The sequence below is a fragment of the Convolutriloba macropyga genome, chromosome 14, assembly GCF_964194025.1.
Source record: "Convolutriloba macropyga chromosome 14, txConMacr16.3, whole genome shotgun sequence".
Taxonomy (NCBI): Eukaryota; Metazoa; Xenacoelomorpha; order Acoela; family Convolutidae; genus Convolutriloba; species Convolutriloba macropyga.
Genome location: NC_134481.1, coordinates 1706563 through 1719808, shown reverse-complemented (window position 1 = coordinate 1719808; position 13246 = coordinate 1706563). Strand labels below are relative to the sequence as shown.

Here is a 13246-nt window from a genome sequence, read left to right as displayed (position 1 = left end):
TGCAGTGAGGAAGCAACTCTTATTTTAGGGATATCTGGGTTTGCAATCAAAGAACGTAAAGTCAATGCGAAAAGTTTAAATGGATTTTTGAGAAGAACAATTGCAAAACCGATTGTTGCACTCAGAAATACAAATGGCCGATGGCAGCTACTCAGTTAACGTAAGCACTGCAACAGTTACGCAAAGTAACGGGGTTACGCGTTTTCTTAGATAATTGCTGTCTCGATGGCTGAGAGGTGGCATCGGGTTCAGCACCTATGTTTTCCCTGATAGTGGATCGACGGTTTCATTCAGCGATCAAAGTGTCCGAGAGATATTACAAACCAAAGGCTTCGATGTAACGCTGCATTCATGGAGTGAAGAATCTGAAGACAGAAAATGTTTCTTTAGAAAAGTTCCTCGCCACAGAAGGCTTCAACGGGATGGACGTTATCATCATCAACATTGTTCAAGACAATTAAGCTACAACGCCCATTGGCCTGCAAGCTAGGAGCATGAATTGAAATTTGCACCGTTCTAACAGAGTTTGTTTAGGTAGTACGTGGACATATAATGGGAGAAGATAAAAATATTTTTCGTTTTGTCTTCACAAAAAAATGTCAAAGTGTCTAAGGATATACTCACTTCGTGGGATATTGAAATCTATGGCTTCAAAATCGACATTATCAGCCAGTCAATAAAGGAACTGCAGGCTCAGAAGATGCTAAAGTACAGCACTAAGTTTACAGACAAGCGGTATGAAGTTGGCATGTTGGTTTGTTTACCAGTGCACAACTTACGGAACAATTACAGCTCAGCTCATTACGATCAGCTTCACTCATTGCGGCAAAATTTAAAAGAGAACCGAACTTGAAGAGTTTGTTTCAACAATCAGTAAATACAGATGTTTAAAAGGATTTATAAAGATACCAGACGATTCCTATATGTCTCGCAGCTTCACGAAAAAGCCTGTAATCGTGAGAAGTCTTTGCAATGCAGCATCAATGTTTAAAGATTAAGCCCAGCGGGAGCTGATCTACAGCATGGGTTAATTGGAACGATATTCCGTTTCAGTGAAGGAACATTTGCTCTATCAGCCATCAGGGAGTTGATGCCTCTGCTAATGAAAATCCCCTAATTTGGTCAGGTGTAGCTTGAGGTTTCTATGGCGTCCAAACTATTGAGTCTATTGAAGCAAACAAAGACCAGTGGCACGCATTTGGAGCGATGAGCTCTTTAGTTTATGCAAACCAGGTTCTTGCGCTAGTTGTAATCGATACTGAAGACATAAAACTAAATGCAGCACAGCAAATGCTATCCAAAACAACATCTACAAGGAAAATTTCACCAAATCGGTAGAGATCCAACACGAAGCTGTTCCTTGTCTTTGATTACTTGCAAAACTTTCTCTCGTAACATAATTTTAAAATGAAAAAAAGTGATCAGCAACAAATTGAACTGCAGCAATCGAAGCAGTTCCAGAAAACATGAAATTAAAAGAAACAGGAAACCAGCCGAAGTGGAAGCTTATACGCAGGGGTTTTCTTCGCTTGAACAACAATGGACAGCAATTTACCATATAGCATTCAACTGAGCAGAACCAGCAGAAGAAAGTTGAAATACGATTCGTTAGTGAAAAATGCCGAATCGAACCATTGAGAAGTATTTCAGCACCGCGTTTAGACTTGTAGGCGAAATTCATGGCCGTCCGAAAAACAAAATCGAATCGAAGATGCAGATGTGTAAATTTTGGTCAAAGTCTACGAGAGTACTACAGTTTAGTGGATAGAGAAATCCCATCATGAACAACAATTGTTTGTGGCCAAATTAGGGGCTGAAATACTGGATGCAACTAAGGCTTCAAAAAGTTGAGTTGTAAACGGTATCAACGAACCAGCGGACACTGGCACCAGAGCAATGAGCATTAAAGAACTGAAGGGAACTGAGTGGCAAACTGACCGGCCTCACTGAACCGACTTAAAAGTGACTGGCCAGAGCAAGTGAACCGATCTTTTTTTCTCAGATGAGGATAAGAGTCCCAACCAGCCTGTATGAGACATGCTGATTGAAAGGTAGCTGTTATTCAGTTGAAACATTTCAGAAGCTTTGACAGGCTTTTGAATACAAGGGCATTCGTGTTACCAGAATTGGATTACTTATGCGTTGATTAGCATAAATTTTGTCTTCTTATTTCTTTCCTGTAATTTTTTAACGGAACAGTACTTTTTCGTTAGTCTGAATAAATACGGTTAAACTCAATGAAAATGTTTGTTTTCAATTTTTAGCCGACAGAAATAAATTAGAACAAGAAACTCGAAAAAAAATTATTTCATTGTCTCCTTGTGAGTTATTTACATCAAGCGGGGTATCTACCAAAAACCCTGTTTCTGGTTGTCAATGATAAGGATTGGTTGTAAAGCAACAAAAAAGTTCAAAAACTGAACAGTTAAAGTTCAATTTACAAAGATATCGGTATAATTTTCACTTCTATATAATTCCCCCTTAGATTTTTAGCTCTAAAATTAGTTAACATCGAAGTCAGCAAAACCTGTAATCAGCATTGATGAAATTCAAGAAGCAAAAGCAAAGACTTTCAAATTAGCGAAGCAGGAACAGTTTGGTGGAGAGATTGAGTCTCTCAAAGATGGAAAAGAAAAAACAAAGATCAACAAAATCATACAGTTCTTTCCCTTCCTTGATAAAGAAGGATTTTTTGGTGCCAAAGACAGAATAGGCAAAAAACAGTTTGCGAAAAAGCGTTCAATAGTGCAAAAGTTCCAATTTTGCTACATTAGACAAAACATGCAGTTGGGTTCTTCTTGCAAAACTGGCACAAGAACAATCAAGACGAAGGCACTGGGCATGCAAGAAACACTTTACAGCACAAAACTTGAACCCAAGGCATACGGAATGCCCTGAGATCAATCAGGAACTTGTCCATTACTGAAAAAATGCTGATAACAAACAATTAGTCCATTAAAGGCCAAAATACCGGAATAACGGTTAGATGAATCAAAATCGTTACAAATGCTGGAGTTGTCTACTTTGGTCCTGTTACGGTGAAGACTGTGCGAGTAAACAAAAAGCAATAGCGTTATCTTTTTTTTTGTCTAACTTCGAGAGCGGTGCATATAGAAGTGGTACCCAGGCTGGACTCAGATAGTTGTCTGAACGCAATTAAGCTATTTTTAACAAGCACAAGAGTCAAAACAAGTACAAAAATCTGTCATTTGTTGGAAAACAGACAAATATCAGAACATCTAATTCAACGAGCAGTCAGATGCAATTTAACTAACCCGCAGCAACTCAGTATGGAATGTGGGAATAATTGGTTCGAAGTTTCAGATCGGCAATGTTTTCTAGTGTTAGGCAAGAGATTAAGCAAGAGATGTTTTCTAGTATTGGGCATTTTTTTTGATGGAAGTCTTATTTGGGAGTTATATTGCAAAAGGGTTTGGCAGACTTGAATAATCGGTAAAAAAAAGTCTGTCTACAGCGAACGAGAACCTTAAGGAAGGCAATAAGGTTTGGTTGATGGAAGACACCTACAAGTGAGGATATTTTTAACTGGGTCCAGTCACCATCGATGTAGTCCAAATCTGACGTTGTAATTCAAACATCGAGATTCTAACGGTCAATGGATTATAAAGGAGCCCAATAGAGAAGCTCACTCCTGCTTTACCGTCATAAATGTGTTTTCGCGAATGAGAACGGGGCTTAAGATGTTAAAACCAAGCTTCTAGAGGAAACAAATCTGCTCAAGTCCAAATCTGACAGTGAAAGTAGATTATCATGAGAAACAATATTCAATTCTACTTCCTATCGGAGTAAATTTGATTGGTTCAATTTTGTCACCGTACTTTTTCAGTAAATTACTATCATTAAGTGATTATAATGCATGGAGTAAATGCGAAACTCAAAAACCTCATTATAAGCAAAGCAAAATTGCAACCTTTTTGGGACTTGAGTATATTTGTTCAAAGACACGTCAGAGTCGGCGAAAACCTGCCAGTGACACATAATATTTGACTACACTTCTGTATACTAAGCAAACTCCCTATAAATGTGAAACCGCTACCGGGATAATTGGATAACTACCCAGTGCTCGAACCCACGACATCCACGCCAAGTCCACGCATGATCTCGGATTTCAACGATACCATTTCCAAGTCCACGCAAGATCTTGGATTCTTCAAGAACAACACGAGAGTTTACAGGATCTTGGCAGGAACTTGCGTGGTTTTCCAATTTTTACTTTTTTTTTCTACAAATACTTCAATTACTTCCCAAAATCACTCAAAAAGACAAAATTTTGGTTCGATTGCCCTGGATCACAGTGAAAACTTAAAAAAAAAAACATTTCTTTTTCGATTTCACAGCAGCATTTACGAGATCTTACCAGGATCTTGACAAGATTTAGCGTGGTTTCTCATGAAAATTTTTTTCCTCTATTTGACCAATTGTTGTACCAAAAGTGTCAAATTAAGTCAAAGAAAGCAGTTTCAGTTCGATGCTGTCAAGAATTAAAAATTGTTCACATTCTGTCACCTTTCCAAATAGGAGATGTAGCTTTGACATGAGGAACTACGGGAAGAGAAGCACACAGGAGCTAGATGAGATGAGTTCTGATGTACAATTTTTGAGCGGTAAATTTCTCATCGTGTCTTGTTGTGTAAATCGTCTTATTGAATGTACAGAACAAGTTAACTCTGGATTGTTGAAAAGGGATTCTATTTGGATGTTTCAAACTTTTTCTCGAAAGAACAGAGTTCCTACGTAAGAGGCTCTTTGTGCAAAACATGAAATCATTTCCTTTCAATGAAATTGACGAAGCGTAATATAATTTGAAATTGAAACCAATAGACATTTGCAAGCTTTGCTTTTGCAAAAATTTTATTGTTTTTAGATTGTATTATGTGAGATTTCGTTTTTATCAGATGCTAAATGTAGCCGATTAAAGCTGGACCAAACTCTAGCCAAGTTATAATGCTACAATTTGATTGAGCGGGAATTCTTAAATTATGTTTAAAAAATGAGTAATTAACAACAACTCAAGCAAATTTTGATTTGTTTAACTTCTGATTATTTCGTTTTCAAATCGAAAAATTTTGTTGAACAGCAAAACTGAACAATCAGTCATTTGGACTAATTGAGAATCAAGTATTAGAACAAAAATCTGCAATTTAGTGTCAACTGCAGAAATGTAAGAACCGGACAGATTTGAAACCTATGGAACAAACTGCGCGTTGTAACGCTTTCTTTGTCTTTAGCAGGTGAGCAAACGTTACCAATAATTATTTGAAATATGTTGAACATTTATAATATACTACCTGTGGGACGATAGGTTTCCCTCGCTAGTTGACATTTAGATATTGTAAATAATGCTAGATTTCGTTTTTCGTTTTGAATCCCTTCTGTCGATTTTAGGTTAAATACTGGGGCCCACGAAGGCTTCAGATGAGATCAACCATTTTAGTGAAAAAACTGATTGCAGGTAAGCTGAGTTACTCTAATAGTGCCACTTTAATTAAAAATTGTTTCGGTTGTGTTGTCAACATTTCAGCGATCTAAAAACTGCGGCTGAAAAAAGGTTGAAACAAAAATGCCGCATAAACACCTGAAAGTAAAGCCTCAGAGGATCCTCTAGTGTAATTTAGTATCGGTTTTCAAGGACACTTGATACAGTATACTTCAAGGACACTGTATACCAGTTACAAATTCTTTTCAAAAAGTTGGTCTTGACGTGAGAATCAACTTGCAAGTGTTGAGAATCTAAAACTTGACCAAGACTTGTGAGACTTGTAAGACTTGAAATTAGTCTTGTCTAGTGGCAAAACCAGATTGAATTTGTAATTAGGCGTGCACTGTAATGATAATGGCTTGCAGCTAGGTCTGGGTAGGCTTCCAAAATGTATATCTTAAAACCTCGCTTCACTTGTTGGAATAGAATGAACAGGGTTGAATGTCTCCCATCTGATACTCCCATTTTGTTGTCAGAGGGGGGGGGGGGGTAATTAGTTTATGTGAGGTATATTGATGTAAAATTGAGGGGAAGTTTGCTCTTAGGGTAAAATGACGTAAGAGTGGAGCTGCATTGTGAGGACGTTTGAGTAATTAAGCCCTTGATCAAAACAGCTACTTAAGAGTGGGCTTCAATGGACTGCAATGGGTGGGATTTTGAGAAATTATACCCCTGACCAACACTTCGATGAAAGAGTGGGCGGCAATGGGCTGCAATGGGAAGAACTTTGAGGAAATACACCCCATAACCAGAATTTCTATGCGAGAGTGGGCTGTAAGGGGCTGCAATGGGAGGACAGCTGATGAATTAACCCGTTGCAAAAAAACTCTATGTAGGTGGGGGTCAATTGGCTGCAATGGGAGGAACTTTTTAGCGATTACCCTGCAACCTAAGAATTGGGCTCACAAAGAAGGTAAAACGATATAAAAGTTAGGGGGAATTTATTCAGAGAGGTTAAAACTGTGTAAATTTTGGGCGGCCATGTGGTTTAAAATAGTGTAAGAGTGACGGAGTAATCTGTTCAGAGGTGTAAATTTTGTACGAATTGGGTTGCCAAGCGGGAGTAAAATTATGTAAGAGTAAATTGTTTGGGGGTAATAATTGCAACAAATATTATTAATTTAGATAGACCGCCGAGAATTGGGAAATATTTTGTGGTCTGGAGGCTACTAGTAACCGCTTGAGGGTACAGAGTTTGTGAGTTCAAAATTGCCAGTGTTAGTGTGAGGGGGCTGAAACAATGATAAATTAGGGCTTCCAATTAAAGTAAAAAGACGCAAGTGTGGGAGCCTAACTTGTTGAGAGGGGGTGAATTGCCGTAAGGGTGGAGTTGCCAAGGTTGTATAATCATTTAAGAGCGGGATTGTATTGGAGGGAGTTTTTTCTAGCAAATACCATCTCAAAACGCTTACATCTTTTTTGTCTGCAATGTACTGCCATGGGGGGGTTAAATGATGTAAAAGTGAGAACTTAAAACATTTAACTCCTTCTCTTATATTTTTTGTCTGTCAAAGAAGAGAAAAATGATGTGGAGTCTGGGAGTAATTTTTCTGGGTGGAAAATTTCCATCCGGGGGGTAACGTCTTTCGATGAACTGTAACCAGTGAATTGTGAACACGAGGGGTCAGAATTCTAGTTCAAATGCTTAATTGATGACACCAGCTTTCATGGCACTTTCTGAAAATCATAGTTTAGTGAATTATGAAACAGCAAGGCTGCAATTTGTTTTTTGAAAGAGAACAAATATTATGCAAGAGAACAGAAAATTTTTTTAAATATATTTTATCTGCGTTTTTGTGCACGATTGATTGTTTTCTTTCAAATAACAGTTCGCAGATTCGCTGTTTCATGCTTCAATTAGCCTTAATTTTTAGATAATGTCATGAAAACTTGTCATCAACTAAGCATACGGACAAGAATTCCGCCACTTCTTATTCGCATTTCAATCCAACGAATGAGGATACTCCTGTGATGAATTTTTTCGCCCGTAAAATGTATATGGCGCTGAAATTGGGAGGATTTTTTAGGAAATTGCAGCTAAAAACATTTTCGTGTTTTTGTGCGGCAATGGGCAGAGGAGGGTAAAATGATGTAATAGTTAGAAATAGAAGACAAATTAACCCCCTACTCTTTAATCTTTTTTTTCTGTCAAGAGAGTTAAAATGATGGAAGACTTTGGGAATAATAGAGAAATTACTCCCAGAATCTTACGTCATTTATCTTTTCTCTGACAGCCTAAAACGTAAGAGTGCGGGTTAAATCTTTTACGCCCTCACTTTTACAACATTTTACAGCCATGGCACTCCATTGAAAATAAAAAAGATGAATGCGTTTTGTTTGGGCTAGATCTTGCGTTAAATAATCTTTCCATCGCAACCCGGCTCTTACATAATTATACCCCCGAGCGAATACAGCATTCCACCTGCAGCACACCCTGGCAACTACCCACTCATACAGCAGTTCACCGTCTCTCAATAAGTTACCCTCCTCCCTCTTTTACATCTCTAATCGCAATTAGAAGCCCAAATCTTTCATTGTTTCCAACCACAATAAAGCTTTTTTGATCAAATATTTTGGAATAGTTTTTTAACCACTCAGATCTGTTGTTGTTTCTTGTAGGTAACTTTTGTTATCTTAGTAAAAATTTATATGCTTTTGTATAGAAACTAGGTGAAATTCTTAAACCATTTGAAGTTTTTTGTTTTTGAATTATTGATATCAGCATTCTAGAACGAAGAAAATTTTTGCAACACTTGATGTGTTTTCCGCCAGGTAAAGCTCTTGCAATCGGATTTCAGATTATTTTTTTGAAAAAAAAACAAATAGTATTTACGTTATGTCTTGTCAGCAATTATAGTATTCCTTGTAAGAATCTGTATAAGCGTTTTCGTGCACTCGTGCACGATTGATTGTTTTCTTTCAAATAAAAATTCAACATTCGCTGTTTCATGCTTCTCTAAACCTTAATTTTTAGATAGTGTCATGAAAACTTGTCATCATATAAGCATCCGGACCTTACTTCTGCCACTTCTGATTCGCATTTCGCTTCAGCCAATGAGGTTAATCCCGTGATCAAATGTTTGGCAGGCAAAATTGTATATGGCGCTAACATGGGAGGATTTTTTAGGAAACTGCACTGCAGGTCAAAAATTTTATGTTTTTGCGCGGCAATGGGCAGGGGGTATAAAATAATGTAAGAACTAGAAGTAGAAGTAGAAGACAAATTAACCCCCCACTGTTACATCTTTGTTTGTCTGTGAAGAGAGCTAAAGTGATGGAAGATTTAGGGAATAATAAAAAAAATTACTCCCACACTCCTACGTCATTTATCCTTTCGTTGACAGCCAAAAAAAATTAGGAGCACTGGTTAAATCTTTTACGCCTTCAGCTTTAGATTATTTTACAGCCAAGGCACTCCATTGAAAATAAAACAAAGATGAATGCGTTTTGAGATAGATCTTGCGTTAAATAATCCTTCCATCGCAACCCGGCTCTTACATAATTATACCTCGGGCAAATACAGCCTTTCACCTGCAGTACACACTGGCAACTGCCCATTCTTACAGCAGTTCAACGTCTCTCCACAATTTACCCTCTTGCCAATTTTACACCATCTAACCCCAATTGGACGCCCAAAATATTTCATTATATCCAACCACGATAAAGTTTTTTCAATCCATTTTTTGAAGTAGTTTCATAACTACTTAGGTTTGTCGTTATTTCTTGTTGACAAATTTGTTATCTTAGTAAAAATTTATAGGCTTTTGAATAGAAACTAGGTGAAATTCTTAAATCAATCGAAGTTTTTGTTTTTGAAATTTTGATAGCAGCATTCTAAAACGAAGAAAATTTTTGCAACACTTGACGTGTTTTCCGCCATGTAAAGCTTTGCAATTGGATTTCAGATTAAATTTTGCGATTTTTGTTAACATTGTAAGAATCTTTATCTGCATCTGCGTTTTCGTGCAGGGTTGATTGTTTTCTTTCAAATAACAATTCGCAGATTCGCTGTTTCAAGCTTCACTAAATATTAATTTTTAGATAGTGTCATGAAAACTTGTCATCAAGTAAGCATACGGCCGAGGATTCTGCCAGTTCTTATTGGCTTTTCGCTTCAAAGATTGAGATCACTCCGTGATCAAATTTTCCGCCCGTAAAAATGTATGTAGTGCTGCAATGGGCGGATTTTTTAGGAAATCGCAGCTCAAAACTTTTTCATGTTTTTGCGCGACATTTTGCTGAGGGGTAAAATGATGTAAGAGTTAGAAGTAGAAGACAAATTAACCCCTACTCTTTAATCTTTATTTTTCTGCCAAGAGAGCTAAAATGATAGAAGACTTTGGGAATAATAGAGAAATTACTCCCAGACTCTAAAGTCATTTATCCTTTCTTTAACCGCCAAGAATGTAAGAATACGGTTTAAATCTTTTCCGCCCTTACTTTTACAACATTTTACAGTCATGGCACTCCATTGAAGATAAAAGAAAGATGTAAGTGTTTTGAGCTAGACGTTGCGTTAAATAATCCTTCCATCACAACTCGGCTCTTACATGATTATACCCCCGGTGAAATACAGCAATTCACCAGCACTACCCACTCTTACAGCAGTTCACCGTCTCTCAACAAGTTACTCTCTTCCCACTTTTACATCATCTAACCCCAATTGGAAGCGCCAATCTTTCATTATTTCCAACCACAATAAATTTTTTCAACCCTTTTTTGAAATAGTTTTTTAACTACTTTGTTTTGTCGTTATTTCTTTTAGGCAAATTTTGTTATCTTAGTAAAAAAATTCTATATGCTTTTGAAAAGAAGCTAGATAAAGTTCATAAACCATTTGAAGTTTTTTGTTTTTGAATTATTGATAGCAGCATTCTAGAACAAAGAAAATTTTTGCAACATTTGACGTGTTTTCTACCATGTAAAGCTCTTGCAATCGGATTTTAGATTAATTTTTTTAATTTGTATTTACGCTATGTCTTGTCAGCGATTTTTGCTATCTTTGTAAGAATCCATTGGTTTTTGAACCTTAAGATACTAAATTTTAACACCTATTTCAAATATCTTCCATTGTTCGCTCAGATTTTCGGATCAATTAAACAAATTACAGTATTGATCAATTTTTAAAGATTTAGATATTGTTGGTATTGGTGCATTGACGATTTGTTGGATCTCGCTATGCCTTATTTCAAAATCCGCTTATAGAAGGAAACAATGGAAAAATGGTAAAAAAAATATGGAAAACATGTTTTGGCAAAAAATTGTTGATTTTTTTCTTTTCGGGTGTCTCCTGAGTATTTTTTTAAATAATGCAGCCCAGCCGGCTCTTTTTAATATTTTTCACATACTCAGTGGATATCATACATAATTTTTGGCTTTGAACGAACTGAGACATCTCGCGGGAGGCTTCACCCAGGGAAAACAGTGTAAAAAATGTGGACAAAAGAGTGTAATTATAGTTTATTTTTAAAAGTGTATTAAGAGTGAGCTAAAGAGTGTAAAGATTGTACAAAAAGGTGTTACTTTCTTAAAATTACACTCTTACACTCTTTTTCTTGCCAGTTAAGAGTTGAATTGACTTTACACCTTTATTCCCGTCTAATAATGGTGGAAGACTGGTGGACGCCTCGGGTCGGGGGTAGGAATATACTTTGAAAAATATCAACAATTATATTCATAAAACAATGTTTTCAATAGAAAGAAGTATTTTAACCCTCAGTGACTGGAAGCTGTCAGCTCCTTTCCATTGAAGAAATTTGTCATATGTTGTGTTCATGATCAAGCTGTCGTACTCAAAAGGCTCCAATTCCATCGAACTCTGAAGAAAGGTAAGAAAAAGTAGAAGAAAGTGGAAATGATATTTTTCCAAACCACAACTTTCAGATTGTGTAAATTACTGCATTGCTATATGATATATGAAAACTTTCATTTGAATTTGCAGAACTTGAAATTTTTTCATCTGATTTTCTTTTGGAGCGCTTGAAAGTCTTTTCAATGGTCTGAATTCAGATCAGAGACAGTTTAGAGCGCACGTATTTCTGATCAGAAACAAGTTCCGTTGCAACTTTTGAGAGTAATTAGAGGTTTTTTGAAGCTTTCGGAAGTGTGATTAATTTGGGTTTGGAGATACAAAAGTCTAAGCCTTCTTCTATTTTGAGATTGAGCAATTCAAAACGAACCAATTTCTCATTAGCAGTGATTTCCAGCGCACTTTTACGTCTGGACAAGTCGGACGTGTGGTGTGTGGGTGAGATCTGAACCAGTGTTTGGATTGTGTCTGATCAGAGGTTGCTTAGGCCTGGTACCCCCACCCGGACTACTTCTTAGGAACAAAAACTTAGTAATAAGATATTTGCTGAGTATGGTAACACGACTAAAAAGTACGCTGTAAATTCTTCATTAGATTTGGGCAAAAATGTCATTAGACGCTGTCTCCTTGTCTGCATTGACCTTTTTCGCGAAATGACTTTTAAATAAATGTGATTTACTTTAACTTTCCCCCTGATTTCCTTACACAATAAGCTGGAGTCTTTTCTCAGTTTCCCTAAATCGTAATATTTGATCAAAACTGTTTGGAAAATCTGAGTAGAAACAGGCTTTCCTTTTATTATTATTGCAAAATAAATTGGTCTTTCCAATCCGAATAATGTTACCCGACTCCTATTAGTGACAATTTTGACGGGAAGACAGTCTCAATTGATTAGGTTGACTCTTAGATGCTAGAAAGATCTCGACCGTCGATTTATTTTCAAAGCTATCAAAATTTATTTAGTCGCAATTAATTTTTAAACGTTTTGTCTGGATCTATTCTGTATTGACACCCCCCTCCCTCCTCCCTCAATTACTTTACTCCCATCCCACTAGCAAATAACGTGCTGTGATAATCCAGGTTCAGGTCCAGACCAAAAGTCAATATGTCCAGACCAAAACGAACGCACCAGGGGGACGTTGTGCGTTCAAAATTAAACAGTCTGGAGAGAAAAATGAACGCACGAAAGTCTGGACAGAGGTGTGTTTGAACGCAAGAAAGTCTAGACGAATGTACTTTCGGTCTGGGAGGGTTCTGGGGATAGACATGTTTTGTCTGGGATGGTCTGGACTACATCTGGAGTTTCTGTCCAGGGTCGAGATGTCAGCGCCGTTTTAGTGCATTGTTTTTTGTAAGAAATGCGATGAATGCGCTGAAATAATGTAAGAAATCCGCTGAATGCGCTGAAATGCGCTGAATTGGAGAGAAGGCGCTAAAAATTCAAAATTTCAGCGCATTTTCAGCTCATTTCTTTCAAAAGTTTAAGCACTTTTTCCAGCGCATTTCCTACAATGTTTCAGCGCAAATTCAGCGAATCCATAGAAAAAATTCAGCGCTTTTGAGAAAACTTTAGATACAAAAAAATTTCAGCGCATTTCAGGCAAAATTTCAGCACAAATTCAGCGCATCCGTAGAAAAAACTCAGCGCTTTTGAGAAAATTTAGAAGCCAAAAAATTGCAGCCCATTTCTTTCAAAGTTTCAATCACAATTTGGTAGTTTTATTTAATTCATTCTTCTCGAATCTGAATTCAAGTTTAGTTGTCTCTTTTCAATCCGAATTTCGTTCCGCGAATCACTCAATTTCACAATACCAGAATAAGCCTACTTTCGCTAAGCGAAATACTAGTTTATAAGTTAAAGCTGAATTGGCGACGCTAATATCACTCTAAAGTGAACCTTAGAAAGACGGATATTCAAAGCACAAGTTTGATAGTAA

At 36.9% G+C, this 13246-nt stretch overlaps 1 protein-coding gene across 1 annotated transcript in view; it reads right to left on the bottom strand.

The window, feature by feature from the left end:
- Positions 1-13246, bottom strand: part of LOC142353140 (uncharacterized) — a 169481-nt gene that overhangs the window by 78389 nt on the left and 77846 nt on the right. Inside the window, exon 6 of the mRNA XM_075405348.1 lies at positions 11214-11318. Coding sequence (XP_075261463.1) covers positions 11214-11312 — 99 coding nt within the window. The 5' untranslated portion in view covers positions 11313-11318. The remainder of the gene's footprint in view (positions 1-11213; positions 11319-13246) is intronic.